We start from the raw sequence: 25,835 nt of genomic DNA, 5'->3' as shown, positions 1-25,835 counted from the left end.
CCCAGTTCAACTTGCGACCCACGATCGTTTTGTCAGAATTTACGTAGAGGGGGCTTTCTCCGAGGGTTGTTTTTCTGGGTTGGGTGTTTTAATTCTAGACAATGACAACAGTTTCATTGCTGCTGTTGTTGTGCCATCTTTGCCTCGCTCCGCCATCTTTTCTGAATCTCTGGCCATCCTTGAAGGTCTTGTTCTTGCAAAATCACTGCGCTGCTCCAAAGTGGTGCTATTTTTGGACTGTAAACTCTTGATTGAAAGTCTTACAAAATCTGCTACTGGGTTGCCTTACCAACTGAAAGGTGTTGTACAGGACATACTTGCAATATCTAGGTTTTTTAAGTCTTGTTTGTTTAAATTTGTGAACAGAAACTGTAATGATGATATAGCTCATAAGCTTGCGATTCCTTTATGTCCTGCTAGAAGTGTTTGGAGAGGTTCTACTCCTTTTTTTGTCTCTTTGGTGGAACGATTCCTCTAATCATGTAAACTAATAGCAATGAAGCTTAATTCATTTGGTACCAAAAAAGAAAAAGTCTCACAACTTTAGTGTGAGGTTTAAGCCTTTTTGTCAAAAGTGTAAGCCTTTTTCCTAATAGGCTTAAACCTCATGCCTTGAGGTTTAAGCCTCAAGGCATGAGGCGTAGTTTGATACCTAAAAAGGTGTAAGTCTCAAGTATTAATGATTATTTAACAATTTAATGCAAAAAAATATTCTATACATTTTTATAGTTCAAAATATATGAAGGAAGCACTTCAAGAATTATGGGCCAAATAAATAAATAGAGTAAAAATGAAAAACCAATAGGGAGAATCAAGTTCTATTGGTTTCTTTTAGTGTTTTAAGAGAATTCAATGCAAAAAAGACCAATCAAGTTCTTAGTTTCTCTTGGATATATCAAGTGATTTTTTTTTTTCAAATTATTTTAAATATAGCATCCCAAGTTTTTTATTTTCTCATTTCTTTTCCTAATAGATTTATTTTTCTTTTTATTTATTTTTTTGCATAGATCAAATTAACTAAGTCATTTTCTTTCTTCTAAATTATTGAATGACGATAAATCTAATATCCAATTATATGGATTATTCTTCATATGTTTCTTTTCTTCTAAATTGATTATTTGAATTATTTGAGAAATTTGCATTTTGAAACATGAAATGTAAAATGTTTATTGTTGTTAATTGGTTATTATTTTATTTAATGCTTAAATGTTGAAATTTATTGCTTATAAACTTTTATTTTATAGATATTTATATCTTTTGTCATTCTAATTTGGTATATTATATGTTATTTTTATTAATTTATAAACTTAATTAATTTTATTCTTAAGCATTGAGACTTATGCCTCACCTTTTTGGGCCATTATGCCTAAACTATGTCTTTAGCCTTTTAAAACCTTGCTCTAAAGAGTATGTGTGTGTCGCATCCCAATTTCCTATAGACAGCAGTATGCATCAAGTAATCATTAAGACCTCCACGCTATCCCCAGTTTGGATCTCCTACCCATAAGAACCTATCCATGTCTACCCACAAGACACTGCAATTATGCTTGGGGAACATTTCCTCTACTTGTATATTATCATGGATGGGAAGATGTCCTACGCTAGTGTCATGTGGGTTGGCATGGGTAGGGTTTTTGTGGGTAGGAGATTCCAATTGCACTACCCCACGCTTTTGTTTCAGGCAAGGTTCAAAATTTTGATACAATGTGCCCAATATCGAATGTATTGTATTGTATCTTAAGGGGTCCGATACACCTATTTACAGGTGTTTCTGACCCCACTCTTTTTTAATAAAAAATGTTTAAATATCTTCCCAAAAACCAAATTTTGAAAAAAGAAAATAAAGAAAAAAAAAGTATTTCCGCATGTATCTAAGTACCGATATATCTGCTGATACACAGGCATATTATACTTTGAACCATGATTCCAGGTTTCAAGGAAGGGCTGTTTTTCAAACAGGTGTAAATCTTTTAGATCCTCCTTGGTGTATCAGATCTGTAATGGCTGATCGCAGAAGCCTGCTTCAGCAATACCCCGAGGTCCGAAAGAAAACAAAAGATTGACATATTTTTGTTACATACGTTAGAAGAACTGACCCCTAAAAGTTAGCTGTTAGAGAGAGTGAATCCAAGCACATATATACCCTACAACGTCCCATACTACTGATGCTGATACACAGGCATATTATACTTTGAACCATGATTCCAGGTTTCAAGGAAGGGCTGTTTTTCAAACAGGTGTAAATCTTTTAGATCCTCCTTGGTGTATCAGATCTGTAATGGCTGATCGCAGAAGCCTGCTTCAGCAATACCCCGAGGTCCGAAAGAAAACAAAAGATTGACATATTTTTGTTACATACGTTAGAAGAACTGACCCCTAAAAGTTAGCTGTTAGAGAGAGTGAATCCAAGCACATATATACCCTACAACGTCCCATACTACTGATGTAGGATATCTCTCACACTAGCATCCGACAAATGGACCGTAACAATTTTGGACATGCACACTTGGAATTTTGTTTTGGATGAAAACTGCCTTTCCATATGCAAGTAAGAACAAAAATCGGTAAAGCTTATGATATAAAAGCCAAGCTACCAAACGCCAATACAACAACAACATCCAGTCTCTAGCTACCCTTACGATTATTAAGGGATACATTCCTAATCTGGTAACTAACTAGACTCACAGCCTTGTACTATCTATCAAGGTGAAGAAGGAAGTGGTTCAGTGCCCGATACATGCGAAGCAGCATCCTCTTTAGATATGGCGACATAGTTCACAGGAGCTACAGGTCGACTGTTATCCTTCTTCCCATCTTTAGCCGCGGATCTCGCACCATTTTGATGAGCGTTCAGCGATAACCTTCTGCTGGGAGTTCCGTTTGCACTTCCATTGGCACGTGGCACCATCACTTTCTTTGGAGCAATTGGCCTGTTTGGACTCGGCCTTGAACCGAATATAGCTTCTTGTTCCGTATTCAGTTGCTCATTGTATCGTTTCTGATCCTGTACATGGCCAACCACACAAGAAATTTTATAATGATGGTGATGATGATGATTTTTGTGCAACAGTTAATACGATATGCACACAAAAAAATAAAACAATTTGGAAGGCGAGCATAGTCACACACGCACACAATTTAAAAAAAAAAAAGAAAAAAAAATCATTCTAGATGTCATGGTGTTTGAATGAACAAGATCCATTTAAACCGTCTTTCTGATCAATTCAACACCTTTAGCTCAACAAAGCCTTATAACAACAATTTGAGATCAGCTACAAAAATCTTGTCTGTCATTAAACTCCTTCATCCTTCAAAAGTTTGTGATTTGATTAATAGGGACCAAGAATTTGGAAAATAGATTTAATTCATAACTATTTCATACCTGGCATTGCTTCAGAGATTAAATACATCCCTTGGTAATTTTGATTGGGATGAAAAGTTGATTTGGGTCCAAGATCCCCAATGAATCTTCTATGTAAAGTCGGCCTATCATTTAACTGTTGGTCTTCATAGATGATGCTTCAAGAGACACTGACGTAACTAACAAGGTATGGAAAAGGATCTGGATTTCATATATTAGCCCTAAAATAAAGTTGTTTCTTTGGAGATGTTGCCATAATGCCTTGGCAGTGGGTGACAATCTTAGAATCAAAGGAATTTCAAATAGGCTAGGTTGTAAGTGCTGTGGGGCTGTGAAACTGAATCTATCTTGCATGCTTTAGTGTCTTGTGATTTTGCCAGAGCTATTTGGTTTGGAAGTATTATTGGTGGTAGATATGATAATTTTTCCTATATGATTTGCCCTTAAGGTTTGGTTCAGCACTTTGGTAAATTGGCTTTCTGAAAATCATACTGATTTTAAATTTGCTTTTGTGTTTAGCATTAACTCTTTGGACTATTTGGTTGAATAGGAATGATATCTGCTTTAATGATTCTAAGCCCAACTTGAGTGCTATATTATTATCTATTGGCAGGGAAATTTAGAACCGTTTATAGCTTCACAGCAAAGCTGGGTCTCTTGGGTCTCTTTGCAGCAGGGTTCTTCAGCAATCCACAGTAATTGGTTTGAGTAATCAGTGGCACCCCCCTGTTCCTGGATGGATGAAAATGAATATAGATGGGGGTCATCGAAATGCAAATATCTCATTTTGGTTTAATTATTTGTAATGCAGGGGGTAATTTTATTGCTGCTTCTTGTGGTAGATTGGTAGCGAGTTCAGCATTTCAAGCAGAAGCATTGGCAGCTCTTCAAGGCCTCCTCTTTGTTAAATCCCGAGGTCTAAACAAGGTCATCCTCGAGTTGGACTACCTTCAGTTGGTGAATGGGCTTTTGTGCAATTCAAAAGTTTGGCCAAAGGACTCATCTTCATTTTGCATGATACCTTTCATGTATGCAGAGAGTTGGGCGTGAAACTCTCTTATGTCTCTTGTTCATGTAATGGAAGCTTACCAGAGTTCTTGGTGGGAAAGTCTCCCTGCCTGGTTGGTTGATCAGTTATGTCAGGATGGTTTTGTGGAGTCTGTCTCCTTGTTCTTCTTGTGTCTCTCTGTGTTATTCCTTCTGTTGGTATTGGGTGATTTGTTTTTATTCCTATCGTTGTAGTGTTCCTGTTTTTTTTCTATTTTAGGTTTGTGTGTTGAACTCTTTGGTTTGCTTAATGAAAATTTTTTCCTACCAAAAAAAAAAACTCCATCATCCAAAATGAATTTATTATTAAACCCAGAAAAGAAATACCCATTATGGTTTGCTAATAGAAGTAAAATGAATTCATGTCTTCTGAATCCTACATTGACTATTTCATTAACAAATATATAATGATAAAAATTAATGCATAGAAGTAATTTTGTCTTTTAAAACAAGAACACTTGGATAATTCGTCAGGCATGTATGCAGTATACATAAAAAAAGGGATGTGCCCAAATTACCACCTTTTTATTAGCATTCCTAATAACAAATCTAGTTCATCTTTTGAAATATTAAGAAAAACAAACTCAAAATAACTGGTTTCATTCCATGTTATACCTGATGTCCCATAAACCACAAGTAACCCTTGAATATCAACAATAATAAAACTATTAATTTGGAAAATGAGCTCATAAGGAGTGTTTCTGTACTTACTCTCATTCTCCGTTTCTCTTCCTCTCTATCATGCCTGAGCATGGCATATTCGTCTAGCATGGCAAGGAGAGGAACGCCATCATATGTAAATGATATGCCACGCTCCTCCTCCCAGGCTCGTGTCTTCGCCACCAAGGTGTCAACAATAGCTAAAAGTCCAATCAAACCAATTATTAATTGGATGGATGTCTTCAATCTAGATAATGAAGACCATTGTAACGTAATAGGACACTTGCAGAGATGCATGAACAACATACTAATAATTCAAATTAGATTGCACCAAAACTCACCCACAGCTATTGATAATAACCATAAAAAATACTAATCCTACCCCTAAGAGTACAACTAAAGATATTGCATCATTTCAGAAAGTAAGAGGGAAAAAAATGATGAGATGTCACAGGAAAATAAACAACCACTAAAATAAACACTCATTGCTAGATGACAAAAAGACCTAACAGAAAGATCTACCCACACATTTGGCTTTGCATATATCATGTCAAGAGAGTTCATAATCCCAACTTCCACAAGGGATTGAGGGGAGATCTTATATAATTACACCAAGGAATTGATGGACAGTGATGGAGGGGGATTTGGCCCGACCCCTTGGCCGCGCAACACGTGGAGGCAACCGGGTATGACCTGGCAGGAGCGTCAGCTCGGCACAGCAACATAGCCATAGCCCAAGAAGAGGCCCGAGCTCCCCAAGGAGAGGCCCCGAGCTCCCCAAAGATAACCCATGCTTCCCAGGAGGTAGAACCCGAGCTTTCCTTAGAAATCCCAAGCTCTACAAGGAACACCACAAAAGACAAAGCCCGGACTGACCCACCTCGGGTAAGTTCGAGCCACGCTCCTGTCCGAACTCAAGACTTCACCTCATGCACCACTCCGGCACCTCAGCTCCAGGCCGCGTGACTGAACGACCGTACCTGACACCAAAGAAGTCTGCAATCTGAGGCGGCACGCCTGACTGATCAGGGATCTGACACATGACAGTCGCACTCCAACGGCCACCTGCTACCGCCATCTCAGTCGTTGCAGAGACGGCTCCGACAGAGAAGATAGTGGCGGTTATGTCTGCCCCCCGCAGAGGCGGTTACACCTGATCTGGCAAAGGCTTGGGAGTGAGTGCACCAAGGCGGTTATAAAAGGCCCTCTTCCCCCAGAGTAAAGGCAAGTGATACTTTGTGCCTTCTGGTCTAAGAGAATCTCTCATCTTCCTTAACTTCTCAGAGTGCTAACTTGAGCGTCGGAGAATTCCCGCCGGGTTCCTCCCCCGGGGATCTCTTGTTTCCTCCCTGTTTCAGGCATCTCCCACTCCGTCAGAGGCAAGGTTACCGGCAGCTAGGACCGACCGGATCGCGCATCATCATTTGGCGTTGTCTATGGGAAACACTTCAAAAAGCCTTCCCCAACCTCTAGCTCTTTCCTAAGAAAAAAAAAGATAAGGAAACTTAGCATTCATGGCTTCCTCCGGCAGTGATAGACGTAACGCCAACCTAAATGCCGTCAGGGAACACCCTCAGCCCCCCACTGTTTGCATCGAGCAGTTCACCATCCCCCTCTCGGTGGACGGAGTCCCTAGCCTGAATGTGCCACGGACAGTGGCGCCTGTGAATGTTCCCCTTCCCCCCTCTGTTGAGACAACCTTCGCTGAACCAACCGTTGCTCCTCTGGCGACCAGCCAGAACCAACTCGATGATTTGATGCAGTGCATGCGGGCCATGCAAGCCCAAATGCAACAGCTTCAGCAACACCAACACTACCAACAGCAGTTCCCCCAACTGCCTTAGAGCCAACCGCAGCTCCCACCTCAGCACCCCTCTGCCAAGCAAGTCAAGCCCTCTCCTCAGGGCAGGCGTCCTCACCGGGGAGAAACTTCCCAGGCTCAGAACCCCTCCAGGAGCCAAGCCTCATCCCCTGGCAAGAGGGAGAGACAAACTACCCCCGCTTCGCAGCACGCCGGCGGATCGGGGACCTCCCGGCCTATCAAGTCAGCATCACCTCGGCGCTCTCAGTTCGGGCTCCCACTCGCGAAAAACTAGTTCGGCGCCTTAGCCGCGGACTACCACCAGCAGTCCGGGCCCATTGAGCTCGGCAACACCAAAGCGAGCAGTGCCAACACCGGACCTTCCAAGCAGCAACGGAGGCGCCGACGAGCCCACCGAACTACCACCCGTGTCTTACCTGAGCTCAGAGGTAAAGAGGAAGCGAGCTCGGACGAGGTAAAGAGGAAGCGAGCTCGGATGAGGTAAAGGTTACTCCTATCCTTTCAATCCCTTCCCCCCTGTCATCGGAACTCCTCACTGTCCCCATGCCCAAGGATTTCAAACTCCCCCCGCTAGACAAATACGATGGTTCCTTTGACCCGAGTGACCATGTTGATGCTTTTCAGTCCCAGATGCACCTGGCGAGGGCCAGCGAGTCCTGCATGTGTGTGGCCTTCACTACCACCTTCAGAGGAGTGGCCCGCACTTGGTATAGGAACCTAGCCCCCGGATTGATAAGAAGTTGAGCCCAGTTCGTGCAGGTCTTCACCGTGCACTTCGTCACCAGCAAGCGGTGCCCCCGAACTGAGGAGAGCCTCCTCGGTATAGTCCAGAACGAAGGGGAGTCCATCCGGAGCTATATCAAGCGATTAAACGACGTGTGCTTACAGATACCACACCTAGACCCCGCAATACAGCTCGCAGCGGCCAAGAGGGGTGTGACGCACAAGGAATTCGAATGGCACATGGTGGTCAACCAGCCCGCAACCATAGCTGAGTTCCTCAAGCTCGCAGACAGGTTCACAAGAACGGAGGAGGAGATCAATCAAAGAGCTGATGGCGGGTTTGAAAAAAGGAAGAGGGAAAGCAAACCCTCCAACCAAGAGGACAGGAGGAAGAAAGACAGCCCGGGGGGCAAAGCCAAGTCAACCGTTCCGAGCTCCCGTGGCAGATCGGGCAGACTATACACCCTTGAACGCGAAGCGGGCCGAGATCCTGATGGTGATCAAAGACGCCCCCGTACATGAAGTGGCCACCCCGTCTGAGAGGGAACCCGAATGAAAGGAATAAAAATTTATATTGCAGCTTTCACAGAGACCATAGTCATAGTACCGAGAACTGTAAGAATCTCCGCGACGAGATAGAGGAACTCATTCGTCGCGGATACCTAAGGAATTTTGTACAGAATAATGGTAATAATAATAACAATAAGGCAGGTCGACAAGGGGAGCACAGTAGGGATGCTCCTGAGTCCAGCAACAGGCCAGCAGAGCAGTCACAGAAGCACCCCCGGAGGAGAGACCAGTTCGGGGAACGATCCATGTGATCGTCGGAGGGTCAATTGTAGCGGGTTGCACCTCGGCCGTAGCTCGGGCATCAACCCGTCAGGCCGCCAGAGAAGAGCAGAATCCCCCGAAGCGGCCAAGGACAGAAGACCCCATACTCTTCACCGAGGACGACGCGCGCGGAGTTCACTACCCCCACGATGACGCGCTCGTCATAAAGGTAAAGATCAATGATTTTGAAGTCAAGCGCATCCTCGTTGATTCAGGCAGTTCGGCAGACATCCTTTTCAAATCGGCTTTCGACCAACTCCAGTTCCAAGAGAGTGACTTGAAGCCCGCGAACACCCCATTGGTCGGCTTCAGCGGAGAGGAAGTCAGGCCCCTGGGAAGGGTTATAGTACCTGTGGAAGTCGGCATGTGGCCTAGCATAGTGAGGCTCAAACAAGACTTCTTGGTGGTTGCAACCCCCTCCCCATACAATGCCATAGTAGGTCGGCCGATCACCCATGCTTTAAGGGTTGTGGTGTCCGCCTACTATTTGGCCATGAAGTTCCCCACGGACTTCGGCATCGGGGTAGTGCGGGGCGACCAGCTTGAGTCCCGCAAATGCTACGTCGCCACCCTCAAGGGAAAAAGCCAAGGTGGCCAGCGACCTCGAGTTGGAGCAACCCGTGGAACAGAACGAGGAGCGAGCTGCGCCCACAGAGGAGATCGTTCTCATCCCTATCTCGACAGAGGACCCAGCCCGAGCACTTCAGATCGGCGCTTCCCTGGAGGAGCCCTTGCGATCCGAACTGGTACGCTTCTTACTCAGTAACTTAGATGTTTTTGCTTGGTCCGTGGCAGAAATGCTCGGCATAGACCCTAACCTCATAACTCACAAACTCAATACTGACCCTATAGTTAGGCCCATTAGACAGAAGAAACGCAACCTAGCCCGAGCGATGGAGGGCAGTCGACGAGGAGGTCGGGAAGCTCCTCGCAGCAGACTTCATAAGGGAAGTTCATTACCCGAGCTAGGTGGCCAACCCCGTTATAGTGAAAAAGGCTAACGGCAAGTGGCGCATGTGCGTCGACTACACCGACCTGAGCCGAGCTTGCCCGAAAGATTGCTTCCCCCTCCCCAGGATCGACCGCCTAGTGGACGCGACCTCGAGGCACGAGTTGCTAAGCTTCCTAGATGCCTACTCGGGCTACAATCAGATCAAGATGGACCCAACCGATGAGGAAAAGACCGCCTCCATAACCGAGTTTGGCCTGTACTGCTACAAGGTCATGCCCTTCGGGTTAAAAAACGCGGGAGCGACCTTTCAAAGGCTTGTGAATAAGCTGTTTGAACCATTGATTGGCACTAAGATAGAATGTTATGTAGACGACATGGTCATCAAAACCCAATTTTCACATGAGTTAATACAAGATTTGCATTATGTCTTTCAAATTCTGCGCCAATTTAACATGAAGTTAAACCCAAACAAGTGTCTTCGGTGTCACCTCGGGTAAATTCCTAGGGTACATCGTCAACCGGTGCGGCATTGAGGCCAACCCGAACAAAATAAGGGCCATCTTAGATGAGACTGCCCCGAAAAGTAAAAGAGATTCAGAGGCTGAACGGCAGAATAGCCGCACTGAGTCGTGTTATGTCCAAGTTGGTAGACCGCTGCCTACCTTTCTTTAAGGCAATGAAAAGCAAAGGGTTCGATGGACCCCAGGTTGCCAGCTCGCGTTTGACGAGCTCAAAAGATGCCTCGCCAGTATCCCAGTTTTGACCCAGCCCGAAGAGGGCGATGTCCTAGAACTGTACCTCTCAGCAAGTGATGAAGTAGTCAGCTCGGTACTAATAAAGGTAGTAGATTGGGTCCAACGACCCATCTACTATGTTAGTAAAGTGTTGCAAGGAGCGGAGACGAGATATCCGGAGATAGAAAAACTAGCCTACGCATTGGTCATTGCAGCCCGCAAGCTCCGCCCGTACTTCCAAGCCCATACCATTACCGTCCTCACCAACAAACCCCTGAGGCAAGTGTTACTCAGGCCCGAGGTCTCTGGTCGACTGACGAAGTGGGCCATTAAGCTCAGTGAGTACGACCTCCAATACAAGCCGCGAACTGCTATCAAGGCCCAAGCCTAGGCGGATTTTGTTGCAGAGTGCACATTCAGCTCCGAAGTCCCTAGCCCGGTTAAGCACGAAGCCCCCAGTTCGGGCGAGTTCGGTGCTCCCAGGCCGGTTGAGTCCGAGCATCGTGAGGTCGCACCCAGTTCGGTATCTCTCCTGGTTAGGCCAAGCGCGAACTGGGATGAAGAGCCATGGATCCTTCACGTAGATGGCTCCTCGAATCAGTAGGGCAGTGGAGCCGGAATAGTTCTGCATGGTCCGAGCGGCACAAAACTGGAGTACGCACTACACTTCGAGTTCACGGCATCCAACAACGAGGCGGAGTACGAAGCGTTGATAGCCGGGCTAGCCCTGGCCCAAGAGGTAAGAGCCAAACACATCGTCATCTGCAGCGATTCCCAGCTCGTGGTCAATCAAGTTACAAGCGAATACGAAGCCCGCGAACCGACTATGATTGCCTACTTAGCCAAAGTAAATGAGGCTCTGCTTAACTTCCAGTCACACTTCATCAAGCAAATCCCGAGGTCGGAGAATACCGAGGCCGATGCCCTGTCCCGGTTAGCCAGCACTAGTGATAACACGATGAGGACCGTGTACATAGAAGATTTACCTCGGCCTAGCATTCTCAGGGGGGCAGAGGAGGTAGCTCCTATCGTCCAAGCAGAGCCGAGCTGGATCGATCCACTCGCGAGCTTCCTGCTACATGGGACCCTTCCCGCAGACCGCAATGCCGCCAGGAGGGTGGAGCGCCAGGCAGCCAAATACGTCATGATTGACGGACGGTTGTACCGAAGATCCTACATGCTCCCCTACCTGCGCTGCTTGCAGCCTCCCGAAGCCGAGCTTGTTCACCACGACATTCATGAGGGCCTGTGCGGCGGACACCTGGGGGGCAGGGCCCTCGCTCAAAAAGCACTACAAGGGTACTATTGGCCAACAATGAAAGCAAACGCTGTTAAGTTAGTCAGAAAATGCGATAAGTGCTAGAAGCATGCAAATATCCACAATCAGCCCGCCGCCGATCTCAAGTATCTCACCAGTCCATGGCCCTTCGCGTAATGTGGCATCAACATACTTGGGCCATTCCCGCCAGCAACAGGTGGGAGGAAGTTCCTAGTAGTGGCGGTAGATTACTTCACAAAGTGGGTAGAAGCTGAACCTCTCGTGACAATCACGACCCAAAACGTTCAAAACTTCTTTTGGAAGAACATTGTGTGCCGCTTCGAATTACCTCGGGTACTGATTTCCGACAACGGCAAGCAGTTCGAGGATATCAAATTCCAGGAATGGTGCCAAGACATGGGAATTCGGCAAAACTTCACGTCAGTTGCACACCCGCAAGCAAACGGTCAAGCAGAAGTCACGAACAGAGCTATCCTCCGCGGACTGAAGGCTAGGCTAGACCGAGCTAAAGAACTATGGGCGGACGAGCTACCCAGCGTCCTATGGGCCTACCGAACTACAGAGAAGACCGCCACCGGAGAAACTCCCTTCAACCTCACCTATGGCACGGAGGCAGTCATCCCAGCCGAAATCAAAATCCCCTCATTACGACTGGAAGCGTACGGCGACAAGACCAATGAAGACGAGCTACGTACCAACCTCGACCTACTCGACGAGGTGAGGGACCTCACCTACATCAAGACCGTAGCGTACCAGCAAAGGGTAGCTCGGTACTACAATGCCAAAGTCAAGAAGCGAAACTTCCGCGTCGGCGACCTGGTTCTCCGCAAGGTCATGGTACCTGAGCTCAGCGTTGGCAAACTCGGACCAAACTGGGAAGGACCCTACCGAGTAAAGAGAGCGCTCGGAGGAGCGTACGAGCTCGAAACCCTGGAGGGAAAACAAATACCCCGGGAATGGAATATCGTCAACTTAAGGCGATATTACCTGTAAATTGCCGAACTGAGTGGACTATAAATCGCTCCCAAAGCCTAAGGGTCAAAATGCCGAGCTAACAAGGACCTCGGCACCGTAAGACCCAGTCGCTTCTTCGGCGTGGGCAAACCCTAGGAGAGTATTCTAGCCCAAGGGCTAAAGCGCCGAGCTCGGGCGTATAGCCTTACTATGTTAACTCACCTCGAGAAACCCCCCCGCTTTGGGGACCTAATTCTAACAGTTCGGCAATATAGTCACTTCGGCAAAAAGAAAGAACGACAGTGCACAACACTTAACCAAAAAAAGGCATTTCATTACCAACATTTCATTTACAATCGATTCAATACAAAGACAAGAAAAACGAGCTCGCAGGCTCGGTACATATCACTTCAGAGGCACACCTCCCTTGACCAAGACATCAGAAGGAACTTCGGCAGCACTCGAGGCGTCTGCTTCATCGTCAGAGTCCGGGTCGTCGTCAGCCTGGAGAGCCATCTCCGGAGTAATGCGCGAGGAGGTTATGGCACGGGTGTCGAGTCCGGGGTACATATGCCTTATCATCCACCGGCTCAACTTGAAACCCCTCCGATACGAGCCCACCATCAGGTCATCAAAGCGCTCCGACGCGATATAATCTTCGACGGCCTTCACTTTAGTGTCCTCGATGGCTTGGAAGATCTCAGACTTCTCCTTGATATTGGCCTTAAGGTATTCCACCTCGTGCTCCAAGACCCCTTGAGTTCGCGAGATGCTTTACAACAAGCCTCAAGGCCCCGTTCTCCCTCCGAAGCCTCTCCAACTCGCGATCCATTGCGACCTTCTCCGACGTCAAGGTCTCGATGGCATTCTTCTGAGCCGAAGTATCACCCTCAAGACGATGGATCCGCTCCCGAGCTATCCTTAGCTTGGTATGCGCTGCACGGGAAGCCTCTTCGGCAGCTTGTGCCCGCTTCACCGATTGAATGGTTAGGGCATGGATGGAGGAGTTTACCTACCAAGCAAGAACAAGTCAATCCAGCAAGAAGAGAATAATAAAGCATAGGAAAAACACCAAGGGAAACCACTTCGACTTGCCACCATGGCGTGAGACGCAGCGCGTGCGCCGATGTGACCTGGAGGAAGGTCAGCCCATTCCGAAACCTCCCCAGGGTAGACAAACTTTTTGCTCTTACGGAAAGCACAGCTCGGCGTCAGCACACTACTGACCCCTCCTGGCTCCCCAAGCTGGAGAATACCATCTGAGTGTGGGAAGCTTCCATAGTGTCGACGTCCCGAGCCTCTGCAACCTCGGGCTCCGCCGCAACCTTCGGATCAGGCCCGACTACCTCAAGCTCCCTGGGAAACTCCAGGTTGATGACTAGAGGATGGCTTGGGACTTCGGGCTCCACAGCCCGAGGAGACTCGACGCGAGCCTGCTTAGTAACCCGCTTTCTCCTCTTCATCCCGTCGAGCAGGTTGTCGCCACGGGTCTTCTCCTCCTCCATGACACCTGCGAAAGGAGCTCGGTATCAGTAAAAAAAATTAAAAAAATCATCTGAGTAAGAAACCTACCCGGACTCAGACCGGCCTGGATAAGCTTAGCCTCCGTAGGTAATCTTTGCACTCGAGCCCGAGCTGAACCCAAGACTGGAAGGTCTCCGCCATGTTCTTGTCTAACATGGCACCGGGGTCGTGAATAGCCGCCCTCCAATGGGTGGGGAACGGCCACCCCGTAGCACTTCGGACCACAAAGTAGTCCCGCTTCCACGCTGGGACCTTACTTGGAAGCTCGTGTAGAAGTTTAAACCCCGGGCGGGGAGACAAGTAATAGGCCCGCCTGTGCTCGGGGAGGAAGCTCGCATGCTTCTTAAGCGTGAGGAGGGCGGAGAAGATTTCTAAGTCTAGCGGGAGGACATATTCACAACAGAGGGAGATGGTCCCAACAACGTTGCGGATGGAGTTGACCAACGGTGACGCCAAAGTGATTCAAGACCTCGACGATAAGGGAATGAAGAGGAAGGCGCAGCCCGGCGACGAGCTGCTCCCAAAAAATCACGATCTCATCCGGATCGTGCTCTCAAGGGAAGTCGCCCGTAGGTAAACTATAGGTGTACTCCCCGGGCAGATTGAACTGACGAACAAGAGACCGAAGTCTCTCAGACGTCATAGTGGAAGGTCTGAACTTATCTGGCATCCGAACTCGACGAGAAGTGGATGCCAGGCTGCCAGAGGTGACCCGGACTGAAGGCCCTACCTCCGGTTCATCCAGAAGGCTGTCGAAAGAAGCAGCCCGAGCCGAGGTCCCCACCTCAGGCTCTCTTAGAAGACTATCTAAGCTACCCGAACTAGACATTGAAAGGAAAGGAATTGAAAGAAAAGCTAAGGGGACTCACCAAGGAAAAGCTACCGAACTAGGAAAAGTGACGTGAGCTGAAGACCTTGGACGCGAGCTCAAAGAACAAGTGCTGAAGACTATGGCGAGGGAAAAGTGACCAGGACCCCCACTATTTACTATACCCGTGCATCAACGACCAAGATCAAAGCCATCCAACGGCTCTCAGAAAAACCAACTGCACGACCCCCGAGGTGAAATCAGTTTAGCGCGAATTTTTGACGTCCGAAATCTAATAATCGTTTGACGTCCACGGGTGAGCTGTACGCGACCCGAGTTGACCCTTGGTCGGGCCGAGCTAACCCTAATCGAGCCAAAGGCATAGGCGTGTCAGACCGGAGGATCACCGAGCTGGACGAAGCGCGCCACGAGGCAAATCCACCCGTCAACCCGTGAACTCCTCGCGCCAGGTCAAGACCCGAGGGGGATTTGGCCCGACCCCTTGGCCGCGCAACACGTGGAGGCAACCGGGTATGACCTGGCAGGAGCGTCAGCTCGGCACAGCGACATAGCCATAGCCCAAGAAGAGGCCCGAGCTCCCCAAGGAGAGGCCCCAAGCTCCCCAAAGAGAACCCGAGCTTTCCTTAGAAATCCCGAGCTCTACAAGGAACACCACAAAAGGCAAAGCCCGGACTAACCCACCTCGGATAAGTCCAAGCCACGCTCCTGTCCGAACTCAAGACTTCACCTCATGCACCACTCCGGCACCTCGGCTCTAGGCCGCGTGACTGAACGACCGTACCTGACACCAAAGAAGTCCGCAATCTGAGGCGGCGCGCCTGACTGATCAGGGATCTGACACATGACAGTCGCACTCCAACGGCCACCTGCTACCGCCATCTCAGTCGTTGTAGAGACGGCTCCGACAGAGAAGACAATGGCGGTTGTGTCTGCCCCCCCGCAGAGGCGGTTACACCTGATCTGGCAGAGGCTTGGGAATGAGTGCACCAAGGCGGTTATAAAAGGCCCTCTTCCCCCAGAGTAAAGGCAAGTGATACTTTGCGCCTTCTGGTCTAAGAGAATCTCTCATCTTCCTTGCCTTCTCAGAGTGCTAACTTGAGCGTCGGAGCATTCCCGCCGAGTTCCTCCCCCGGGGATCTCTTGTTTCCTCCCTGTTTCAGGCATCTCCCACTCCGTCAGAGGCAAGGTTACCGGCAGCTAGGACTGACCGGATCGTGCATCATTAGACAGTATTATATTAACCACACCACCTTACATGGACATGTGTAAAACAAAGGGAAAGAGACAAAAAAGGATCTAATCATAACTGAAAGTAGAATTCCTATTCCTCTATTGACTTTGGATGTTGGAGGTCCAGAGCACTCTTGTCCTACAAAATCCCCTGTTGAAGATATATCAAATAGGAGTGTCTTGAAGAGGTCCACAAATGATACACAATTAGCAAACTGTAAGTTGGATAATATCTGTTTTTGGGAGTCCATGCATACCATTATATTCATACAGGCATGCATGAACACCAAAGCATTTATTCATCCTTCAATCCATCTAAAATATCAGCGATGTAAGCAAGCATTCTGAATCTGTATATGAAACACTACCAGCATTTCCTTGTGGAGACTGCAAATGGGAAATACATGACAATATGGTACCTTTGTTTTTTATCAGCTTAAGGTAAGCTAGTTCTGAATATACCTGGAATTTTATTGACCAAAATGCGAGCTTTTTCTGCACGCTTAAGATTTATGTGTGCACCTCTGCTAGCATTGTACCTATTCTCATCCTGTTTATAGAAAGCCCACATTAGAAAACTCACATCCTAACTGCAACCACAGAATGTGACAGGAAAGGAAGTATGCAAGAGTACAATCAGAAAGCTTGTTGATTGTTACTTTGTTTTCTATATTGCTGTTCTTATTTCTAATAAAGGTAAACCTTTCCTTCTGCTTACTAATAGGGACAGGTGAAGAAAAAAACCATGATGCAGAAGGCTATAATGATGATTTGCAGAAATGCAGCTTCGTTCTCAGCAAATCATGTGAACGTTTTTTTATAATTAGGGACTTTTCCTATGGCCCCATGGATAATGTCCATAGTATAAAAGATGCAAGATTATTGGATCCAGATTGAACTTCTTTTCTAGTGTGTTCCAATGTATGCTAATTTGATTGTTGATAATCTTGCAAGGGTTCTTTACTGTTTTCTAGGGGGAGCAAGGATTTTTTTTCCTCCAAGTAAAGGACACAAGAAGATCTGTACTTTTCTTTGATCATAGATTCCTTCTTAAAGAAAGGATATTGATAATCTAACTACCCTGTTTCAAATGCAGTATAGGCACCAAACAGCAAGGAAACAATGGGGTGGAACCCCTGCAAGACAGAATAATTGTTCCTCTAAAATAAAGTAAGAATAAGATTTGAAGAAAAAAAACATTGCAACCATGCAGAATAACTTTTCTTTTATTAAATAAAAATAGAGTATAAGGCTTTTTTATGGAATAGGAACCTCTGACTTTTCAGGCAAGATACCGTATAGAAAACAAATCCCTCCCCGGTTAAGGCAAGGCACTCTTGTTTACTTCTTGTAGCATCCCAATGATGCTTCAAGCTGAAATCAGGAAAAAAAAAGCTGTTGGCACCTAGCACTCAACAAGCAAGATGCAACAGGAAAAGAAACCCCAAATAAGGAATCCAGAGAATCCAGACTTTTTTTTACTATGAGATTACCTAGGTTTGGACATCCACATTATCATAATGGGTTCAGATTAGCTACATATAGATCAGGTCCTATTTAATTTGGATATAAGTACCTAAAAGAACTAAGTCCGTTTTTCAGTAAGCATAATATCATTGGAGAGAGAGAGAGAGAGAGAGAGAGAGATATCAAAGTTACCCGATTGTAGTCTTCAAGCCAACTCTCTTCTTCACAAGCTGACATCCACTTTTCAACTTTGTCCAGTATCTCTTTTCTACTGATGGCCTCTTCTTTTGCTTTTGCAATCTGATTATCCATGTCAGCGAGCAATTCAGAGGGCTCAAAATTCCCAGAATCAATCAAGGCCATTATTTTTTCTTGAGCTGCCACGGAATCTATTTCTATGTGAGCATGAGCATATATCTCTTCAAGCTCAGCTTGTCTTTTAAGAGCTATCTCCTTCATCCTGCTTGCTTTTAACTGATCAAGTCTTTCAACTTCCACCTCAGCCTTCACAACAGAAATAAGAAAATGAGATACGCTAGCTTCCCACACTCAAAGTTACTGCTCAGAGAACTTATCAACTGGTGATTATTTCTCACCTGTTCAATCAGATCAAGAGCAAGGGCCCCAGGGATTGTAACCTCATCTACAGAAGCTGAAATGTTACAGGTAACATGCTCAAACAAATTCCTCTCCTCTTCAGGCGTGTCCATCAGGTTCCACAGATCAAATAGCTGTGCTGCTAATTCTTGAATCTGGGAAGAAGTTAACATTGTCAGACCATTCAAATTCATTCTTGCTAAAATAAAAAATAAAATGTGCACAAGTAATTTTTCAGGTTAGAGTGATCATTTTCATTTTGCACTTCAGGCAGATCAATAACCTTTTGTCCTTTCATTAAAATGAAAACACATAATTGAGGACAAACCTAATGCCTGAACATTTCTTGATGGATTACCATATTAAATCAATATAGTTTAATATCATCAGTACTATTACTTGAACTTGGTTCAATGCTTCTTTCTTTATTATGAAAAAAATAAGTTGCAAAGAGAGATGGAAACCTGGCATCAGGATTTCTAAACAATTGTGGTGGTGGTGGGGGGGGGGGGGGGGGGCAATGGTTTTTTACTACATACCACTTGGATGGCATATGGAAACTAACCTCTAAATACCAATTCAGCAATATTATTTCATTGGAGAATAAGAATGAAATTTAGCAACAGAAGACCAGTAGGCTCAAGGGAAATTCATGCTACATGGGACATGATAAGTTACCTTAAAAGCTTCTTAGTTCACATGTTGACACCCAATTTGGCTGGTTAAATTCCACCTACTCTTAAGGGCATGTGGTTAACAAGAAATAAGTGGAGTCCTCTCACTTTCCCTCCATTAAGGAAGTCAAGAGCCTCCACCTCCTCATCTTTGTCTCTCCATCCCAAAATTCAGAGGCTCCAGCATTGGCATGGCACTAGCTGTTTGATTTTCTTTTTTTGATAAAGTATAATATTTGCTTTATTAATCCAATGAAAGAAAATTCAATATTTTTCACAATCTGCACCACCTGTTTGATTAGGCACTTCCAGTTTCCAAAAGAACTACATATAGTATATTTTTTGGTGCCATGGTTATTTCCTGAAAAAACACTGCCACATCAGTGCCATGTAGCCATTTTGACTTTACCTAACCAAAATCTAATTTGGTTGGGCTGATTCAAGTAGAACCAGTTGTACCTTCTCTCACCTTTGTTTATGCAAAAGTGACTTTTGATAGAAACAACTTTTTGAGGTTTCTTGCTCCTAAAGGCGTTTTCACTTCTAATGTCCCATGTGGTGCCTAATGGCACCTTTGTGTATTAAACAACAATAAACAAATGTGCACTAGGTTATGTACACAACTTGACTACTTTCCCAATTTCCAAGACTAGACTCGAGTATAAATGTTGCCACTTCTACCGACCATGGTGCCAAACACCCTTACACCCCCATAGACAATTAGACATATATAAAGCTTTGCAAGCAAGGTTTCAATTATTAGTGTGCCCAGTACTTCCATCTAGTTACAAAATTGTGAGTCAAACCAAAATAATTGTAATGACCAAAGTTCAGCATGATAAAGAACATAGAGTTGAAATGCTAAAAGAGTTACCTTTTGCAGCCTTTGTTTCTTCTCTTCTTTTAGGGCAAGTACTGTCTTAGCCAACTTTGATAGTGTATCATTACTAATACTCTTGGCTTGCACACCAACAGAGTCATTTAAGCTTGGGTGAACTTCAGTAATAGTACTGAAGAAATCCATGCCCAACGCAGCACAGAGGTCATGTACAGTGCTTACAAAGTCAAGGACTTTGTGCAATCTATCACTCTGCCACATTGGAAAGTCAATGGATTATTACCAATATAATCAATGTGAAAGTTAAAACAACTAAATCACAATCACCTTTAACTTAATAACTTTTCATCTACCGGATGATCAGGGGAGAGAGACTACCTTTTCTTTTTGAAGTTCCTGGAGTTGAGCATGAAATTCATCCAACTTCTTGAGGGATAGGTCTGCTTCATCAACCGTAGGAGGCCCCACCTGCTCACTAAGTTTCAAGTTCCCAGCAACCTCCCCACATATTTTCTGAATCTGTAACTGTACATCAGAAAATTCCTTTATTCTTTCCTCTTTTTGCTTCCAAAGCTTTTCCAACACAGGTGCTATAGCTGCAAGTTGCTCCCTAATTGTCCCAGTAGTCTTCTCTGGCTGTAAGACATAAAAGGCCATATCCATGAGAAAACCTGAATGGGTTTGCACTGATGTACATAGAGGAATATATGCCTATAAAGTTGCTCACAAATTTCTACTTGAAGTTTTTCTGACAAAAAAAAAATTAAGGACCCATTATGTACATTCTATCATAGATAAAACGAGATGAGCGTTCACTCACAGCTCCAGCAAAGCTTTTTTCCCCCAAAGCTGAGAGAAGATTGGACAATTCAGATTGGGCATCATCCAAGGCCTGAAGAAGCTGTTCCCTTGACTTTGCAGCCTGATCAACCTTCCTCTTGTAAACATCCAAGCACTCTTGTTCTAATTGAAGTAACATCTTGTCACGCTCCTCCTCACTCTCACCAACTTCATCCCATATTTGCTGCATTACAAACCCAAACTTCAGTTTTATTTCCTCTGCTCAATATGTAACTTCATGTTCCAATAATAAAAAACGTGCATAAATAAAATGAAAATGAAATATGATAGACTTTCAAGTTGGAAAGGTTAAAAAGGATTGCCTGCAATTTCTGCAGCAAAGACCCGCAAGTTATCTCGTTGAGAAGTGGGTTTTGAGCATCAGTGACCGCCATTCTAGCTTATTCAAATATTACAACTTCACCTGCATTAAGAAAGAGAATACAATATATATACATATACACATAATGACAACACACACAGAAAAACTGTATGTATCAAGAAAGAAAAGGCCAATCCAGTTACCTTAACGAAACAGAGATTGGCACTTCAACAAACAGGTGAAACATACACTCGTTTCTTCATATATCTGAAAAGAGCCATACTGATGAGCCAAGATGATCAAAAATCGTTTTAAATAACCATACCAAATAATAACAAAGCCGAGCAAACATTCTAAAAGATTCCATGTCAAAAAAGGCATAGGTTGCCACAGTCCAGGGGTATGCATAATTAAGCTAATATTCTAATCCATCTGCATCGTAAACCATTGTAAAAGGTCCCAAGCTTTTAGACGCGAATATTATGAAGAATTGAAGATAAAAGAAAAGGGAAGAAATGGACTTCGTTGCAAGGATTAAAACAGCGTTACAGCAGATCTATTAGGTGAGTCCTTTCTTGGGTATAATAGAATTCAAATCTGCCATTAAACTATAGAATCGTGAAATCAGACCTCAACTCTCTCTGTCTCTCCTAATATAAAACAAAATGCAGGTATTACCGTTGAAGACCTGAATAATGGTCTTAATATAAAAATTATTTCTTCGACCCAAACATTTTTTCGGCACAAAAATTGACCCAAGTCAAGATCTTACATTACACGCCAGACAACATAATAGAGATAACTCTGCATCTAGAATTGCAGTACTACATTACAAGTACCAAAAATCTTAGCCTTAGGCCCTACTTCGTTCGGCTTAAAACTTAAAAGCACTTAAAATCGACAGAATCTAGTTACTCAGGTGAAAATCACAAGTTCCCGGATAATTGAAACTAAAAATAAGCACTAAGCCAAGATCACAAACTGCAAAGCAGTTAACCAACCTAGTACTACTAATTACAGGAATTTCAACTTCCAAAATCGAAAGCTAACCAGTAGCATTCAAGAAAGTCAAGCTCTAAACACACAGAAACCCTCACTCCTCCAATATCCCCGTCAACCAAACCACCGGTACCCCCACATTCGTGAAGCAGATAATAGATGAAGTGAGAAACTCTCAGATCTTTACCCATTTCATCTCGAGTCAAAAAGAAAACACGATTGAACATGAGATCACGACGGGAGTAACAGTGACACTTGGTACATGCATTATAAAAGAACAACAGCTGAAAGATCAGACAATGCGGACTGAGACGTACCAAGATCGTTCTTGGAGCTAGGGCTAGAGAGATTTCAGTTTTAGATCTAAGCTTTTCGTCTAAGTTCAGTGTTATCTGCGTCGAGAGACAGAGCAGATGGACAAGGTCGAAGAGCTACCCAGACAAAGGAGACAGCAATATAGATACAGTGTGGGGGGGGAAAAGGAAAAGAAAAAGGAAATACGGTGCAGTGCCACAGTGGGGCCCTTAATCACCTCATAGTCATATCATAATTTTTTGTCTAAAATGTACTGAAAAATGAAAATCCTTATTACTATGAGCGCAATTACAAAAAAAGATACAGCTTTATAACCAAATTACCTATTTGCCACGCTAAATTTGACTCAACTACTCCGAATTTTGACCATCCACTGGTCTTCAATTTCATCTCATCAAGACTGGGAATCTGGGACCCCTGAACTCAAAATCGAGACACGCGTCCACTGGGATTCAGGTGAAAAGATTCCTTGGTTGGACATCTGAGCCGTAGATTTTTCCATAGTTGAGAAATTTTACCCCGGTAATTGGTAAAGCAGATCTTCTAGAAACACGAGGCGCCCTACTCCATAAATGATAAATCAGATCCGAGTCCAACTATCTATGGGCCACCGAAATGCTTCTTGGGAATTGGGATTTGGCAGCCAGATGATCCTAACCGTCCGATCTGCTTTTTAACTGCCAATTGGGCAAATAGGACATATCACTACCTGGTACAGCAGGGAACATGAAAGAGATAAAAGTAAATTACGTGGACACATGACACATCATCATCAATCAAAATCCAAAAGACGGTGCTGAGTAGCTGATCAATAATGGGAAAGTCCAAATCCCAAAATGATACGACGAAGGCAGGGGCAATTAGTGTGGGTGACAATGTGACATAAAAGCTGTTGGAAAACAACACTAAACGTTGGTTGCTGCCGGGCAAAATGAGATACGCGTCATCGCCTTTGCTAGGTGTCCTCAATAAACATCTCCATCTTTACTTTCTTTTTTTTTTTTTATTGGCAATCAAGGTTATATATAATCGTGATTAATTACTTAATTTGTTGAAGACTTGGTGGGAGATTTTGGGATTTTCGGCGACTTGCAATACCATCCATCGTGGCTTCGTGGGAGTAACTATTTCGCTAATAATCGGCAGAGGCCCATGTCCTTCGTCTGAAATGGCCGCCAATAATAGCTCTCCTATCATCGATTTTACCATAAATGCGTGGTCGTTGTTAACCTCGCCGTGCCTCGGTGAAATCCTGATCTTGCACTCTAGCTTTGCCCACGTGACACCTTTTGATTAGTGGTCAATAGTTGGCCGTAGCATAATTATAATAATCCAATTAGGGTAAAATATAAAAACCTCTCCTCTAATTTTTCTTGAGCAAAAATCTCCCCTAAACTTTTAAAATCTCGGAAAAAACCTCCCTTTCATCAGCGATTCAGATGAAATTTTGATAAATTACGAAATTATCCCTAATTAATTGACAAAGAGTTAATAAAATATTTTAAAATATCAAAACTGCCCCTGTCTCCCCTTCCACTTGCAATAGAAGGGAACGGCGTGAAATCCTTCCCCGGATCTCCCCTCATTAGTTCTTCTTCTTCTTCAAGTTTCATATTCAAATGCAAAGGAATCCATTAAAACGTTACTTCGTTCTCTTCTTCAACCCCTCTAATCGCGAACTCCAAATCCTCAAGAACTGAAGCAAGGTAGTCTATGGTTTTCAAAACTACTCCTTTCTGTCTTGATTTTCCTAAGAGGTATCGGAAATCCGATTATTTGTTCGTCGGAGATAGTAATACACGTTCTTACAAATTTTCTTGTTTTAGACAAGGATAGCAATGCCAGAATCAAGAGACAGATTAATCAGACCGGACTTGACGGCATCGTTGTTTGTTCATCGCCGATCGGCTGCAGATCCGCTCGATATGGAACAGGGGGGGAGGCTGTTCAGTTCTCCCGCAAGAATCAGCAATGGCGATGGACGGATCTTGTTTGGCTCCCCTTTAATATTCGATGACTAAGATGCAACAAACTTGTTCGGCTCGCCTTTAAAACTGGATAGTTCCGATGGTCGAGACTTCATCGGTTTTCCAATTTCCCGGGGAACTACGAGGTTGGATGCTTTACTGGAACACACAATAAGGGTGGGGGCTATAGTGGTTTAGCGGGGCGTCAATATTGGAAGGGCATCTTATGGTATTCAAAGGTTGGCAATTGGGCGTGGCTGGATTTTACACGGGTCTCCATTGTTGGGGCGATAGAATACTCCGGTGGCGAGAAGTGACCGAAGCTAAGGACGTGCTGCAAATCTTTGCTTGGTATTGATAATTAGGTTGCTGGAGAATTTGATGTCCTAACCCCACAGAAGAAACTCTTGAACTCAATTGATCAAGTTGAGGAGGTCGTGATGGAAGAATTTTAGAGCCTAAAGAGGACACCCACCGTTTTAATGCTTTCCCCTTGAGCGGCACAAACTAGACCTCCGAGAACTGCCTGATTAGTTGCTGAAACTCTATTTGCTGCCAGAAGAAGATGAATAGTGTCTTTCGGTTGTTCTGACTTAATCGACTCAAAGAGAGTGGGGATAGTGGGGACGGAGAAGAGAAGAAGAAGAAAATAAGACAATGAAAAGTTCAAGGGAGGTTTTTATTAAAGTAAAATTATAAGGGAAGTTTTATGATTGTCAAAAATTTTAGGAGAGGTTTTTGTAAATATATTGGATAATTAATTAAATCAGCAAAAACTAAATATTTATTTGATTTGTCCGTCAATGACCCATGATTTTAATTGACTGAACCAGATTAAGCATCAAGCGCCACTCTAACTCAGTTTTTTTATTCTTCTCTTCTTTTTCTTTTCCTGTCAGGAAAAAAAAAGAAAAGAAAAAAGTTCAAGTTAGATGAAACCACCTTAAAGCAATGCACAACCAAGTACTGAATCAACGGTTAACAATCTCCTCTATTCAATTATGATGAAAGGTGTATATACTATACCAATCGAACGGTAAAGTGTTAGAGTTTGACTCTTGACCAATGCTACTATATTTGGATTAGCTGTAGTTGTCCGCATTCGGCTCAGTGGCCATATCCGAATTTCGGAACCGGAGCCGCCCCAACGTCAACAGAATTGATGTTGAATGATCTTATGATGTGTGGATTGATTGCTTCACGGGAACTAGTAGACAAGATAAAAGAACGTATGAAGTAGGTCTGCTTCGGTGCATCAGACCGGCCAAAAGCCCTCACATGCGTTTTGGATTTTTCTCTCTTTTACGATTTTATTTTATTTATTTGTTAGAAAGCGGGGACCTGCGGGGCCTCTTCTCTGTTTTGTTGTCACTTAAACGTTGGCTGAACACTGGGTTATCAATGATATTTGAGATATGCCTGTTCACTTGCTGCCAAAAGGAATGTGGTTGATTGGATGAATTTAGTTAATGTTTCTCTTTGCGGGATTAGTGCAATAGAAAATACATAAGAATATATAATTATTTTATATTGATTTTTTAATAATTAATTTGATTAAATTTAATCCGAATTGATTGATTTTTTTAATATATTTTTATCAGTTTTGGTTTAACAATTTTCTAATTCAATCAAGTTAGGTCAGTTTCGTTTTGGCCATTCGTAAATCGATCAAAACTGAATTGACCTGATTATTAATATATATTAACAGTTTATATTTTAAATTTTATTTTTTTTTACTATATAAAAGTGTGGAAATTCTCATATTTCTTAGTCTAAAATATTTTCATATCATAAATTTATTTTTCAATAATATCACTATAATTTATTAAACTTAAATTATATATATATATATGCATACGCACACACACAC

The 25,835-nt window shown here is 44.0% G+C and overlaps 1 protein-coding gene and 1 pseudogene across 6 annotated transcripts; one reads left to right on the top strand and one right to left on the bottom strand.

Annotated features, from left to right (window-relative positions):
* Nucleotides 1–2,512: 2,512 nt before the first annotated feature.
* Nucleotides 2,513–22,153, bottom strand: LOC104606529 (65-kDa microtubule-associated protein 1-like). 5 transcript variants are annotated; one of them, XM_010271783.3, is made up of 11 exons: nucleotides 22,001–22,153; nucleotides 20,888–20,951; nucleotides 20,686–20,786; nucleotides 20,343–20,546; nucleotides 19,901–20,158; nucleotides 19,559–19,774; nucleotides 18,010–18,165; nucleotides 17,606–17,917; nucleotides 16,409–16,496; nucleotides 5,120–5,268; nucleotides 2,513–3,004 (listed from the first exon to the last, which is right to left on the bottom strand). In XM_010271783.3, exons 3-11 carry the CDS (start codon nucleotides 20,755–20,757, stop codon nucleotides 2,702–2,704), a joined length of 1,758 nt encoding a protein of 585 aa, XP_010270085.1. In that variant the 5' UTR covers nucleotides 20,758–20,786; nucleotides 20,888–20,951; nucleotides 22,001–22,153; the 3' UTR covers nucleotides 2,513–2,701. The 5 variants fall into 5 exon arrangements, with proteins under 5 accessions (XP_010270085.1, XP_010270088.1, XP_010270087.1 ...); XM_010271786.3 differs by having other exon boundaries at nucleotides 20,888–20,966; nucleotides 22,001–22,145; XM_010271785.3 differs by having other exon boundaries at nucleotides 21,871–22,110.
* A 1,414-nt stretch (nucleotides 22,154–23,567) lies between these two features.
* Nucleotides 23,568–24,355, top strand: LOC148803971 (uncharacterized; annotated as a pseudogene). Its single transcript, XR_016082788.1, has 2 exons — nucleotides 23,568–23,704; nucleotides 23,825–24,355. The product of XR_016082788.1 is annotated as an uncharacterized LOC148803971 (transcript).
* The last annotated feature ends 1,480 nt before the right edge of the window (nucleotides 24,356–25,835 follow it).

Source organism: Nelumbo nucifera, chromosome 1 (genome assembly GCF_055504915.1).
Source record: "Nelumbo nucifera cultivar China Antique chromosome 1, China Antique-T2T, whole genome shotgun sequence".
Classification (NCBI taxonomy): domain Eukaryota; kingdom Viridiplantae; phylum Streptophyta; class Magnoliopsida; order Proteales; family Nelumbonaceae; genus Nelumbo; species Nelumbo nucifera.
Note: the sequence above shows the minus strand (reverse complement) of the source record. Positions and strands in the feature narration are given on the sequence as shown.